Source organism: Caretta caretta, chromosome 2 (genome assembly GCF_965140235.1).
Source record: "Caretta caretta isolate rCarCar2 chromosome 2, rCarCar1.hap1, whole genome shotgun sequence".
Classification (NCBI taxonomy): domain Eukaryota; kingdom Metazoa; phylum Chordata; order Testudines; family Cheloniidae; genus Caretta; species Caretta caretta.
The window spans coordinates 256499526-256515063 of NC_134207.1; the positions used below are offsets into that span (position 1 = coordinate 256499526).

Below are 15538 nucleotides of genomic sequence, written 5' to 3' on the forward strand. Positions count from 1 at the left end.
ATTCTATATGTGCTAACTGGAGATAGTCTATAGCACAATTAAAACAAAAATTCTCCCTGGAGAAGAAAATGTGCCTCTACTCCTGTTGGAAAACTATCATCTTTGCAGTTTTCAAGCCCTTTTCTCACAGAATGACATTGTTTCAGAATTCAGAGTAACAGCCGTGTTAGTCTGTATTCTCAAAAAGAAAAGGAGTACTTGTGGCACCTTAGAGACTAACCAGTTTATTTCAGAATGCATTTGTGCTTGGCATGGTCCAGCTCCCAGTGTGGATTAAGAGTTAACTGTACAAAGAAGGGTCAAAACGAAAGCTTCTGTACTCTTCTACAGTGTAGTTAGCTCTCTAACCCTGAATCAGATTTCTGGAAGTTGCTGTCCTGTTACAGTGGATCACTTTTCAAAGCAGAATTGACCCAGAGCAAGTTTCTCCAGATCCTATTCCCTAAAGTGGCTCAAAAATTGAGTTTGTCATATGCCTGAATACATTAAAAATTTTGAGGCCCTACATTATGGGTTGATCCTAGCTATGTTTAGCCTTACTACATTCCTGCTTTCCATTTTGGGTCATTTATGTTGAGGTCCATAGAAATGCCAAAGAATTGCAAGAACTGTCCGAACATTCCCAAGCTGTGCATTGTTACATGGACAATACTGTCAGTAGCATAACTGTGCTAGAGCTACCTAAATTGATGATGCCATGTAGGCTGTCTGTCACTTAATCAGGGCTGGCTTCTTCAGGAAAGTGTCGGTTCTCAGGACCACCACTGCAGTGTAGTAACCAAAAACAAATGGCTGTGTTATTGCTTTATTGCCAGAAGTCTCTGATCAGACTAAGTCATGAAAGAACAAATGAGAAATATTTCATCGGTGTTTGACCTAGCAAGTCAGTGACTAAAATTAAGTGACTGGCATATTAATATCTGCTGCCAGGACATTGTGTGTATTTGGAGTCATACATCAAACATAATCAACTGGGATTTGGTGTTAACTTTCTTAGTTTTTTTACAAATGCCGCACTAATTTTCCACTAGGAAAAAGGCATAATTTGAAGTGTTGTGCAAGATTTGGGGTTCATAGCAGACATCCGTATCAAATTCTTGAATTGACAACTAGCAGTGAGGGCAGAATGGTTTTGTGAAGGGGGAAGGTAAATCACATGGGTATAAAATGATGTGACATGCATAATATGTGATGCTTTGCTTTGACTGGGTTTTTCTGTTGCTTTGGAATTGCAGCTCAGCCTAAGTAAAGAGATAAGTCTACTCAATAGAGTCCTTCTCTGTTTTAACATAGTTCTCTCCATGTACCTCAGGTCCAGTAGATGAGTATATGCTGCCTTTTGAAGAGGAGATAGGTCAGCATCCATCCCTTGAGGACCTGCAGGAAGTGGTGGTTCACAAAAAGATGCGGCCTGCTTTCAAGGATCACTGGCTGAAACACCCTGTATGTCCCATCTTGTTAACAGCTTAAAATGTTTCCCCTGATGACTGGAATTAGCAATGCAGTTGAGCATTAGATGTTAACTTCAAGCCACTTACATCAGGGAAATTATCTTTTAACAGTTTTTGGCAGAATGGAACTGTCTTGAGGCATAAGCTAAACTACATATGAACTTTATTTCTCTAGTCTCCTGGGCCTAATTTTCAAAGGAGCTGAGCATCCACAACTCCATGGGAACTAAAAGTGCTGAGCACCTCTGAAAACAGTCCCTATCACCTTCTCTCTCCCTGACTTCTTCCTCCCCACCTCTTCATTGGTATGATGTAGAATATCACTAGAAGAAGAAAAATCCATCGCTAAAAATAATAGTATGCAGCTTTTATATACCATTTTTCACTAGCAGAGCTCAAAGAACTTTTATAAAGGGGGTCAGTATCATGTCCCCATTTTACTGATGGGAAACTGAGTGATTTGCCTAAGGTGAACCAGAAGGCCAGTGGAAGCATTGGGAATCGAACCCAGGGCATGTGACGCTTATGCAGTGATGAAGTGAGTTGTAGCTCACGAGAGCTTATGCTCTAATAAATTGGTTAGTCTCTAAGGTGCTACAAGTACTGCTTTTCTTTTTACAGATACAGACTAACACGGCTGCTACTCTGAAACCCATTCTGTTGGATAGTTTGTCCTTTCTTTTACTGTGGTTTTAATCAACTGATTTGATTTTTTTTAAGCTATTTCACCCTTCACCAGCGTAAGCAGAGATGGAATATTTTATAATTTTTTGAGCATTAATTTAGTGAAAAGGATTCCCATCCCCCTGGCATTAGCTTTTTTGAGGCTTAGTGTTTGTGTGATGGGCCAGATTGATATCTGAAAACGAAGCCCTCAGTTTACCTATAGAACAGGTCCATACACATTCAGTGGCAGTGCAAGCTTCCTCCACATTCTGAAAGCCAACATGTCTCAACCCTGTTCAGGAGAGTATATCAGTCTCCAGGCCCATTCAGTCCTCATTCTCTCTGAAGAAATGCCAGCAAAGGTGCTAATTGCAGTGATGAGTCTTTTGTGCTTTGGGCACCTGTCCACTAATTAAACTGAGACCTCCAAGTCATTACACATGAGCCAGTGAACTGTTAGATGACTTACCTGTGCTGAATTAAAAATGATGACCTAAAGGCAAAAGGTTCAGTCGCTGAGCTGTCCAGTCCCCATGCACTAGCGAAGACGCTAGATACCTCTATCTTCAGCCACATAGTTGCCATTTTTCAGAGTAGCAGCCATGTTAGTCTGTATCCGCAAAAAGAAAAGGAGGACTTGTGGCACCTTAGAGACATTTGAGCATAAGCTTTTGTGAGCTACAGCTCACTTCATCAGATGCATCCAGTGAAGTGAGCTATAGCTCACAAAAGCTTATGCTCAAATACATTTGTTAGTCTCTAAGGTGCCACAAGTCCTCCTTTTCTTTTTATAGTTGCCATTGTTTCAGGTGGTTTAAATTCTTTCTATTTCCCCAAAACCAGGGACATTAGTTGTTGTAATATATGGTTGAATCCTGATTATTCAAAATTGGATAAAATTCAGATTATTAATAACCTGCATTTAGTTGTACGGAAGGTCAGGTGTTTAATCCAATAATTTTATAGGATGATGAAACACACTATCTATCTATCTATAATTTATTTTGATATATCTATAAAAATAACACAATATATAGTGAGAATACATAATATAACAGTTTTCCCATAGAAATGAAGCAGTATTTCTTTAGGAAGATGAGTTTTATAGTACTTGTAACAAAGTTGCCAACTCTCGTGCTGTTATCGTAAGTCTTGGAGTATTTGGTGTTTTGTTTTTCTTTTTCTTAAAATTCCTGTTCCTGGAATCAAGTGATTAGTTGAGAATCTCTGCTTTGATTTTTCCTTCATGTTTGTGGGGAAAAAGCTTGATCTGAGTGCACCCTAAAGAGTCAGGACCCATAAGACAAAGAACTTAAGTGTATTATTTAAAAAAAAAAAAAAAACCAACACAACTTTTTTTAAAGTACTCTTATAATATTTTGAGGCCTAACTCAGGATTTTTGAGAACCTAGGGCAGGCAATATTGACATAGGGACAATAGAAGGGCTTGGAATAAATCTGCCTCACACTAGCCTGCCGTGCTCTAAGTGTCTATGTGGACACTGCTGCTGTGCATGAGGAGTTTCCTAGCATGCTTTGATCTGCTCCTGTTTTACAGCAGGGTAGCTCAAAGCACACTAGGAAACTTTTAGTGTGCAGCAGCAGGGTCCACAGCAGACTAGTGAGGGGTAAATTTACATACTGTCTTGCCACAAACTAACCATTCTTATAAACAAGCCCATAGGATCTTCTGTTTAAGAGATGTGCCCAGATTCTCTTACATCTGCTGCCAGACTCTGCGTGCTGCTCAACATGCCACCCCCTCCCTTCCGTCTAAAAACAAGGTTTCAGCGAGAATCTATTTGCTACATATGTGTTTCCTCTTGCCTCTCCAGGGTTTGGCACAGCTCTGTGTTACGATAGAAGAATGCTGGGACCACGATGCAGAGGCTCGGCTTTCGGCAGGCTGTGTCGAGGAGCGCATTTCTCAGATCCGTAAATCAGTAAACGGCACTACCTCGGACTGCCTCGTTTCCATCGTGACATCTGTCACCAACGTGGACTTGCCACCCAAAGAGTCTAGTATCTAAGTCCTGGTTCACTTTTGTCTTTCCAGACTCAGTGGATTTAAAAAAAGTTTAAAAACCCAACAAACACATGAATGCAGCTGCTATTTTATCTTGACTTTTTATTGTTGTTGTTGTTGTTGTTTTTGGATTGGATCAATTTTACCAGCACATTGCTCTACTGTATTAAAAAAAAAAAGAAAAGAAAAAAAAAAAAAAACAAAGAAGACATCTCAGCAAGCATTCAGGTGCCGACTAATGAATGCAGAAAAGGTGCAGGTACCTCAGAACCTCAACAAACTCACTTCATTTGTGGTTTTTTTTAAATTCAGTTTTCTGGGTTTCTCTTTATCAGTCTATCTTCAACGCAGAGCATCTCTGACATAAAGGAAAACCACATACCATCTTAGAAAACGCAATGCTGTAAACTTAGGAGGAAACTTAAGACTGTTACATAAGATTACACCTTCCTCAAAAGGATTATTTTCCCCTATTTTCTTTTTTTGGACAGTGAGCTTCAAAAAGAAACAAACAGCAGATGTGTCTTTTACGGATCTAACGGGTGTCATTGTAACGGAAAAGAACACAAGAAACTGGGAAGAGAATGTTAACTCTTTGATGGTAAAATTAAAGGGGGGTGTTTAGTATAAGGGAAAGGGAGAGTGACGTTGGACTTTGCAGCATTTGGAGAAACATCATTTGCTATGGAGCTACTTCTCAGGTAACCAGTTAATGAGGGGAAGAACTTTTTTGAGGCAGAGTATTTATCACCGCAGCATATGGAGAAAGTTGGGTCAAAGAGCCAATGGGATAAGCAAGGTACTAGTTCTTACTTCCCCCAGTATCTCAGGCTTGGGTGTTAAAAGAACAAAACCAAACCATGGGGTGGGTGGGGGTGTGTGTGTGTGTGTATGTATATATATGTGTGTGTATGTGTGTATATATATATATATTTAAAACTCCAGGTTAGAATTGGAAAAAGATGCTTTTAAGCAGTGTAATTGAGAGAAGTAGCAGCATATTCTCAGAAGCACTCTGTAAAGTATTGGAAGATTTGAAAGCATTTATATCTTGCTTTAAATACAGTAGCAGTTCAGGGAATAAGGCCTCAGGGCTGGATAACTGCTTAGCCCAAGCTACCAGTGCAGATGGTTAAAAAGAAGAAAAGTATGATTTCTGGCTCTGTAGAAAGGCCTTTTTTTAACTGGAGGGGAAAACATTACCTGGGCCAGTAGCAGACAGTTGCACCCAAGAATCATTTGAATTGTAAAATTGCAGAATATAGGGAGGTAACAGAGCAGCATTAGAGTTAACCATAGAATCTGTTAAACCAATTTCTTTGACTCAGCTTTCTCTTTATCTGTGACTAAACTCTTTTGTCTTAAAGTGGTGCATATTCTAAAATACCGTTACTCTAGTATGCCATAAACTTGCTCTAGTCAGTGAATGTTCCTAATGCTGCTGATTCAACATTTAAATATTTTTTTAATTTGCAAAACATGCAATGTTTAAAATACAAAACACACACACACACACGTTACGTGGCTTCCGAGGTTTAAACTGAAAAAAAAAAAATTAAACTTCATGACCACAGACCACCTCAAACCAGAAATACCTCAGAATTTTCTACTTGTATGAGTTTTATTATATATTTTGTTAGTTGTGTTGTCTTGTAGTAAGTCTATTTTAATGTAAGTTGGCTTTTATGACAAGGGAGTTTTAAAAAAAGAAGAAAAAAAGAAAAAAAGTTCCAACATCTTTTAGGAAGTGCTACCATTTTTTGTTTTATAAAGCACCATTGTAAATAACTGTATACAGTTGTAGAATAACTGCCTATATAAGGTATCTGGGCATTATTCACTCTTGTTTGTGAACATTGTTTCCATTTTGTGTTTGGTCTGTTTCAGTGAAAGGACAGTACATCTTTTTATTAAATAATTTTACTTTTTCTCAGAATATAACATCAATACAAAAATCAATGTCTTGCTAGACTGAAAGTTATCTTTCCTCTTTTGATTGCCAGAACTTTTAAACTTTATTTGCGTTTATACCAAAATATTGCCCTAAACAAATGACCTTTTTATGATGTAAAAATATATATTCTATAAACAAATTGGGATTTTTTTTGTCACTGACAAAATAGCAACAGGGAATCTTGGTCTAGGTGTAAATTATTAAGCAAACAAAATTACCGCCTGGAAAAAAAGATGAAAATTATTTTTCTCAAAAGCATGGCTTTAAAAACCTTGATAAAAGTCCTTGATATTGGAGAGACAGTAAGGTAGTTGCCTTAATTTGTCTGTCTAAATAAAATCTTAAACACGTTTTTCAAGTTATTGAATGTATATTTGCATATTAATATGTGCACACATGTAAGTGTATTTGTGTATGTTGATGTTTCTGATTTTTAATGTGACCCTGTTCAGAAAACCTGGACAAAAACACAGGCAAAATAATAAAATTCTGGCACAGTTCATGGTTAACATCTTTGGCCCCAATGCTACAAACGCCATAGTGCTTAAAGTGAACCATGCAAGTAGTTCTGTTGAAGTCAGTGGCAATATTCACATACTTAAAGTTAAGCATGTGCATAAGTGTTTGCAGGATTGGGACCTTTCTTTTGCTTTGTGAATACATTTCTGCACTGAGATTTATATACATGTGGTTTAGTGTTTTGAAAAGGAGTGATACAAGCTTTGGGGGTGGGATTCTAGATAAGACTTAAGATTGAATAAACTGTAGTTTTGTAGGTTTTTTCCTGAAATGGGAGCCAGTCTAGATTGTTATGGAAAGTAAAAGTTGTACTGTCTTTTAACTATTATGATCTTTGTGCTGTTCTGGATTTTTTCCTTCAGAATTATGTGTTATGGATAAAACAGGCTTGTTACAGTAGTTGCTTTTTTTTAAACTGATTTATTTAAGAAGCTTTAAAGTATTTATTGAAAGTGCCATATGATTTTCAATAGCCTATTAGACATTCTTCCTCAACAGTGTCTTTTGAGGAAGAATAATCAAAAACTCTTAACATGTAGCTTATTTTACTTCAGAGAACTGTAAGGACATACCAACTTTGACCAAACACTGATTGTGAGATACTAGCATCTTCTCTGGCTTTACAGTTCCTTATAGATCATTTTGTGAACATAACTTAGTAACTGGTAAGAGGAAATTTCTGCAGGGCATATATGTTCAGTTACAAATTTATATGTGATTGTGGGATGAGTGTGTGTGTGTGAGTGCATGTTAGTATGTCAGAGAAGGAAGTCCTGAGGTCTTGTCTACATAAAAATTTGCACCAGTTTAAACAAAGGTGTACAAATTTAAGTTAAACTTGCAAGTTTTTCATGTAGATGATTGTTCTCATCAAATGCACAGGTTTCTAAATACCAAGCGAGTAGTTTCATCCCTGCTAATCCAGCATTTGAACTGTCATTTTACAGTATCCATTGGAATTTTGTTTAGTATTGTAAAGACATTTCCTAAGATAGCAATAAGGCACCTCCACAGGTGTAGCAGTTATAAGCAATTGCAGCCATTTCCCCTCAACACCTTGAATATGATTAGGACCATGTATTTTCATTTTTGAAGTGCCAGTGATCACGGCATTTGCAAACTTTGAGACAAGGCTATTTAAAATATGCTCTTTAAAATTTTCATATTCAAAGTTCATAGTTTAATGTTAATTTTAAACATCCTGGGTGGCAATTGGCAATGGCAAATTTCCCTTTGGCTTCAGGGGAGCCAGGATTTCATCAGCGTTTATCTTAACTCAGGTTATGAATTTGTCACACTGACTTAATTAGTTATCTGGCTGACTCAAGTATGAGTTCACATTTTAAACTGGGAAACTCTACAGGAACTGAAATTGACTATACAGGATAGATCTGCTAACTGCTAAAACAATGTTAATATCAGTGTACCAGGGCTGGAAATTAGTGCATTGCATGAATGTTTAAATATATGTGCATTTTATAAGGAAGGCTGTGAATTAGTCCTTGGTAAGCAGCATTTAATTTATTTATGCGGAATACAGATTGTATATTGCCCTCATCAGCAAGTAATCTCTAGCAACCTACCAAAGAAGTAGTCTATTCAGTTTGTTGCCACCAACACAGCTGACTTGTTCTGTCATCCTTTACAAGTCTCTTATGAGTGTCAGAATAGTATATTATAGAAAGTGATTTTAAAATTGTTTTAACTTCCTAGCAGAAGCCAGTGACAAAATTTCCTATTATACTAAAAAAGATAAAGATATGAATAATTTTTGGGCTACATTTGCAATAGAACTAAGCAGCCACCCACAAATCAGATCAAGATTTTGCAAAGTTAATTAGGGCTGGTTTGTGAGTCCGTTCTTCATATTGCAGTCAGTGAGGTATAAGGGTGGTACTCCGTGTGAGCTAGGGCATCACAATCTAGATCAGAATAAGAATTTTAAGACATACACTGTGGTCCTAGCACCTGTGTTCTTACAGAAAGGCTTAAAATTCAATGAATCCATCAATTCCTAAAATTTTATTGAACCTTCTAAGTGATTATTATCTAAAACATAGTTAGTTGTGTTACGGATACCACAGATTGTTGGCTAAGTATGAATTAAATACTACTTCTTAAAGTAAATGATTTTTTTTAAATTAAACCCATTCTGGGTGAAAGTCAACTAATTCCTCCTGCAGTTTTGTTATGCTCTTGAATAGTTTATTTAAAAAATATAAACCTGGTACCACACATACCTTAAGTAAGCCCAATTCTCACTATAGAAGTACTAAAACAACTCCCTATATTAAATCATAGTAGTAATTTGCTACCCAATCCTGCTCTCTATAATCAGGCAAAACTCCCACTTAGGTCAGTGACAGTGTTTGAGTTTTGGAGCTGGCCCTTACTGTATGTGTTATGTCTATGAATAGGAATTTTTAATGGTCAAGAGTATCTCTCCACATTTTGAGTTCCCAGAATCATTGGTTAATCTAAGATGCTTTAATTTCCTTAGGTCTATCAACACTTGCAAAGATGGGTATAAAACGCACTTGCATTCAGAATTTTCTACAAGCCCCAAGTTGTGGTGTTGAGATAAGTAAAGGAGGGTACAGACCAAAGTTGGAAACGGATTTTTTTTTAAAAGCCTTACGGGTTTGGACCTTTGTGTCTCCATAGTCATTTTTATTAAGGTATGAGATGCAGTGTCTTAGACTTTTCTCTCATACTTTTAAGGTGAAATTCTGCTCCTCTCCCTGCCCACAAAAAGCATTAGATAAGAATTACACCTGTGGAAATGCCAAGTGCGCATGCTCAATCTCTAAGTTTCAGGGGCAAGATGCAGCAAATGTCCCTTCCCATTTCTCTGATTAGCAAGTTACATTTCACCCAATACTGAGGTCTCAATTCTGTTCCCATTGAAGTCACTGACTAATCATGGAAGTTCATTGGATGCAGAATTCCTGGTGGGAATTCCCATGTGCAGACCTTGTAGGATCAGGGCCCTTCTTACCAGGAGTAATGATTTCTCCTCTAACAGCATCTAGACTGAAAAACACACACATAATTCCAGTACCACTACCTTCTAGACAGACTGTCAGAGGTTTACCCAGTTTTCCGGGAGAAAGAACTAATCTCTTGTTATGAAAGTGAGACATTTAAGTTGCAGAAGTTACTGCTTGATAACATTGTGAGCATGAAGTTGTTGCAGTCCTGTCCAAGTAGTACTTTGGTTGAGAAGTTACTAAGCAGGAAGCACCCCCCAACTATATCACTTTTGCATACAGAATATTGTTTGGTAACATTGTAAATAAGAGGTAGACTATATAGTAAGAGAGGGAAATAAGAACATTTTAACTTTTTTACTTTGGAAAAAATATATATATATTTAGTTACATATACAAGCAAAAATTCTACATTGTGTACCTGTTCTTTTATACCACAAATTATTTTTGTAAAGTCTAATATGTTTCTGCAGGGAAAAGGGAGAAAAGTTTTGTGTATCCACAGCAAAATATATATATAATTTTTAATCTAACTCTGCACTACATCAAAGTATAGAGGATGGAACAGTTTAATCTGAAACCCATTTAATAAGCAGGTTGGAAGTACATGGACATTTTTGGGGACTGCACTGTACATTTCTAATTGGTTACCTTGTATGTTTCATCCCTTCTGCAAAAGAGGCTTGTTGCTTTTGTATGGCCAGCTACGACTTAACCAAGAAGGCTGTTTTCATATATCCGTGCAAAGATCCATGTGTGATCAGTGTGCTGTCATGCATGAGCTGTGATGCTGCAGTGGATTGTGAAATCCGAGTTTTGAGAATTTTCAAAGACCAAATACTTGGGTTGATTTTACTCATTGACATGTCCATTTATAGCAGCCGCTTCTGATGCATTGATGATATGATCTCTAAGGAACTGTTGCCAGCAGAAACCCAATAAAACAAATTTCTAGAAGTCCCTTCCAATTGTATAGATCTCATAAACAGGTCAGGCTTTTCCAGGATATTGAGACAGGTGTTCTGTTTGCCTTCTGAAAATGTAAGGGATGCCTTTTCTTGTTTTCTTTTAAAAACATGAGTGGGACATTGCCAGGTTAAAAATCCTATAAATTTCCTAATCTGTTTTACTAGGCAAAGGTGTTCTTGAATTTTTTTTAAAAAAAACTTCTAAAACGTACTTTTCACCACTTACGTTGGCTGTTCACTTTTTATATCTAATTTAGCTTGGACAGTGTAATCAGACTGGACAGTATTGCTTTTCAGCCAGTTTTGCTTTCTGGGTCTCGTGCGCTACTCTGATGCCACAATGTCCACGTTGCAAACATTGCAGTAAAAATCTTTAATCCAAACAAATTGTTCTCACTGAAACGACAACAATTCTCTGGGGCCTAGCCGACCTGAGAGTGTCCACTTTAAAATCCACTCATGAAAGACTTTGAGCAGTTCCTGCCTTTTGTAATGGCAGGTCCTACTTCTGTATTAGTCTTATGAGCCCTGGTTTAAATTTAAAAATTAGATTAACCTAAGTATGTCACTCAGGGCTGTGAACATTTTTGCTTTCTGAGCACTGTAGTTAGGTTGACCTAATCCCTGGTGTAGACACAGCTATGTTGGCAGAAGAATTCTTTCGTCACCCTATCTACCAGCTCTCGGTGAGATGGATTAAGTACATGATGGAAAACCCCTTCCACCAGTATAGGTAGCACCTGCACTAAGGTGCACAAGCGGCACAGCTGCAGCAGTGTAGACGTGCCCTCTGAGTAAAATCTTGGCCCTGTTGAATTGACTTCAGTTGAGCCAAGGTAGATAAATGTGTTCCTGGAGCACTTTTTAAAAGTGCCTGGTTAACAATACATGGAACTTCTTGTTCCCTAAAACTTCTGAGTTAGGTTAAAATTCTGCTCCGATAACTGAAGTAATCCACGAAATAAGTAGTAATCCTCTCTGTTGAGACAATTCCACTGAAAGATCATATTTCTGTTATGTCCATTCAGTTCTGAAATGTAACACTATTCTGTTGTGCCTTTGTTTTTAACATGTAAAAGCAACTGCTGTAATTTTTAACTTGTTTTTTTCTGTCTGAAAAAGAACCCACTTTTCATTGCCCAGCTGTTATTTCTGGATGCAGTCTGTGATCCAGGTATTTCAAGAACCAATTACCTCAAACCTCATACAGTGTTGCTATCTGGATTCTCCTTGATACTACAATATTGTAACATACACAAATAGGAACCTGCTACATATGGGTGTTTTTCATTTATATATATATATTTCATTATATATATATATATATATATATATATATATAAAAATGAAAAAGATCCCCAAGGACTGAAGAAAAGCAAACTTTTTCGTTTTCCAATATTGAAACCAAAAGGGCTTCTGTAAAGCTCTCTAATGGCATTGTGCTGGATATAGATCAAGAGGGTGTTATCTGAAAAGTGCTTCCTTTATTAATCTTCTAATTTCTACGGTTTTCTGTATTGGGACAGATGATGTGATTAAAATGCTGTTCCTGCATTTGTCTTGACCTTCTCTGAAGCAGAGGGCTCACTGACGTTTCCAGTTGTTAAAAACTCAGTGAAGAACATTCTGATAAGATTAGTGTTGTAAAACTATAGTATACCACAGTGCATTCTGGGAAGACTTCTGTAGATTTTGTCCCTGTAAAAAGGAAAGCAGTGGCTGTATCTTGTTCGACTTTCTTTACTATTCCAATGAATTAAAGCTTAACCAGTGACCATCACAGAGTCATTTTGAAATCCTAACTGAGTAGTAGTTAGTGGCCTTTCTAGGCTGCAAATTTACCCTCTAACTTTATAAAAAGGTGGCTAGGTGGTAAGGGTTTAGGATGTCCATGGTGTGTAATAGCCAAAACAACTTTCTCTTGATGGAGCCCTATAATATGAATCGACTTTACCTTTTTATTCCCGTCTTTTTAATACAGTCAGCTTCAACACTAAAAGAGTATTCTGTAACAGTATCTGGTTGAAGGGAATTGAAGCCCTACCAGTTTTTGCTGAAGGAAAAAATCTATAACGTTGTTCTCACTGGTCATTTTTTGGGAAATATGGATTAAAATGTGTCTTAATTTTAGCCAGATACACCAATACAGTTTGCAGTTTATATGAAATAGTAACATTCATATCCAAACATTAAGTAATTTAAAGGGAAGAAGGTGATCAGTGACCCTTTTAAAAAAAAAAAATAAAAGCTTTAGTGTAAGTGTCAAATGCTTGTATGGCTATTGATGGTTACAGGGAATCTTTGGTACACCTTTTACAAAAGTATTAAAATCTCCCAGAAGAAACGTTTTAGAACACCGATGGCCTTTCCATGCAGTTATGTAATGGTGCAAAACCAGCTGTTAGGTCCATCAGAATTTACGGAGGTGGTTACTGCAGACTAAGGGCTAGTCTGTGCTAGAATTGCTACAGTGGCACAGCTGTACCGACGTCGCTGTAGTGGTGCTAATACATACGCTCTATGATGACGGGAGAGAGCTCTCCCGTCCATCTAATTACTCCATCTCTCTGAGCAGTGGTAGCTAGGTCGGCGAGAGAGCTTCTCCTGCCGACAGAGCACTGTCCATACCTGCGCTTAGGTCGGTGTAACTTACGTTCCTCAGGGGAGGACGGGGAACTTTTCCACACCCCTGAGTGATTTAAATTATACTGAAGTAAGTGCTAGTGTGTACAAGCCCTGAGTAACATGCTTCTTGATCTTAATTCTATGCCATAAGTCCGCACAATGCTATTGTCAGTCTGTTTGAAATATCTGCTTATGAATTCTGCATGATCCTCATGATAGAGTTGAAGGCTTAATCTTTCACCTGTTAATATTTTTCACATTTCTGTGAAATTTGGCTAATTTTATATTATGAAGTTGACTTGACTTACGTACAGTTTGATGTCAATTCTTGTGGAAGAGCTTTCTGCATGTAACATTAGACAGATACAGTTAAACAACACAGCATAGTACAAAACTGAAAATGTTTTGGCACCAGCAGAAAGAAATTTCACCCTAACCATTTGTCATTTTAAACTGTCATATTATCAGTTTTACCAGCTACTTCTAAATTTGTGCTTTATTAAAAAAAAATATTAAAGAATCCTAAGACTTGTCTAGCTTAGTGAAATATGTGTATATCAGTTTTAGGATGGATAGCTAAGTCTTATTACGCTGTGTTACTTAACTTGTATATATAGAATATACATAAGAGTTTGCAGTAACCTGTTTCTCCAGGATTTCCAGTTTGAATGATTTAATAAACTCTGACAATGAGATTAAGTAAATGATTTAGAAGACTGCAGAAGTAAAGTGAGTGTAAATCACAGGAAGCTCTATCAAATGGTGAAATAATTTTTAAAGATTCTTTTGGTCCTTGGCTCAAATTCAATAAATACTGTTTGTATACCAGGATATGTGAAATGTAAATGTTGTAGGTTATATTTCACTCTTGTAGCTATTAAAAATGTAGAACAGAGCTAGCTTGTACTACTGAGTTAACAAAAGTTATACTGAAGTATCCTGTTAAAGAAAAAAAAGTATACGGAGTTCAGCTCATTGCTGTAACCCCTTTTGGATTGAAGTGTGCTGATTTTTTTTATATATCTATATATATAAATTTGTGTGCTGATTTTTTTTATATATCTATATATAGATATAGATATATAAAATATACACGCACACACACACACACATAAAATGGCCTAAAGCAGACATCCATTGCATTGCAGTTATGAAATGAAGACGTTTTGGAAAGAACATTGTATCATAGTTCATAAATTTGCCGTGGATCTTTGTTCCTTTTTACTGTGGTATTTTAGAAATGAGTCTCAAGATTGAAATTAGATCTGCCAAGTTGGGGTTTTGCTGCTTCAGCTTTGCACTGGGTGCCCGAATAAACCAGTATGAATGTAGTGTTTGCCCTGTGTGAAGCAGCTATACCCCAACAAATAGGAGGAAAAAAACTAGAAAGAACTATTTCAAGTTTATCTTTTTGTATATGAAAATAAACAATAAATTACGAATATTAAGCTCTTCTTTTATTGATGCAACTTCTAAAGGCCTTTTTTTCTTTACATCTGCCTGAATTATTTGCTTTTAAAATACATTGTAGAGCATCTTCATTGTTTATGGCCTCCTTGCCATCTAGTAAAATTTGCACAGAATTGGAGCCTGCCTAATTCCACCCCATCACCTGGAACCTTCTTCCTGTTGGAGGGAGGTGAAACTCTGAAAATGAAGTTCCAGTTGAATCTATTCAGTCATGGGATATGCCGTTAAATACTATCTAGAGGCTTATGAAAATCTCATGGCCTCTGTGTGTGAGAGGAGACATGGCAACAAATAATTCATTAATAAAAAGGACTGCCACATAGGCAAATCCTATGAGCATGTGCATAGGTTGAGCACTAAGTTCTCTGATTCTAGTCCTACTGTCCCAGGACAAGATACATGGAAATAGATAGCATGAGCATGTTGGGGTAAGGTGTGGGAGCAGCGTACCTGGCCAACAGAAGTCCTCATCAGCTACCAAGGGACATCAAATATTATGATTTTCAGTTAATCCTTAGCACTGAAGTGTTCTGCAAACATTTATTAACTCATGTTCCCCTTGGAGGCATGTTACCCTTGTGTTATAGATGGGGAAGCTAAAGTACGGAGGAGGTTGTCCAAGACGACAGAGTGGATGTCAGAGCTAGGATTGGAATTGCACCTTCCTCTTGTCCCCATGTGTCATCTTTGATCTGCACCCTAGTGGGTGCGGTGGTGGGAGAGGGAAGACCTCAAGGAAATTGTGCTGAACTTTGACAACCGGAATTTCTGTGCTACTTATGTAACTCAGCATGATGCTAGAAACTAAATATCACCAAAACTTCAGTGAGAGGAGGGCTTCTTTTGCAAATGGGTGTGCAAAAGGATTT

The 15538-nt window shown here is 37.3% G+C and overlaps 1 protein-coding gene across 3 annotated transcripts in view; it reads left to right on the forward strand.

The window, feature by feature from the left end:
* Positions 1 to 15538, forward strand: part of ACVR2B (activin A receptor type 2B) — a 168423-nt gene that overhangs the window by 147833 nt on the left and 5052 nt on the right. For 2 of the 3 annotated variants that reach the window (XM_048837523.2, XM_048837524.2), the window contains exons 10-11: positions 1313 to 1443; positions 3953 to 14647. In XM_048837523.2, coding sequence (XP_048693480.1) covers positions 1313 to 1443; positions 3953 to 4147 — 326 coding nt within the window. In that variant the 3' untranslated portion in view covers positions 4148 to 14647. Of the gene's footprint in view, positions 1 to 1312; positions 1444 to 3952; positions 14648 to 15538 lie in introns of those variants that run through there. The other variant, XR_007354877.2, reaches the window with a different exon arrangement.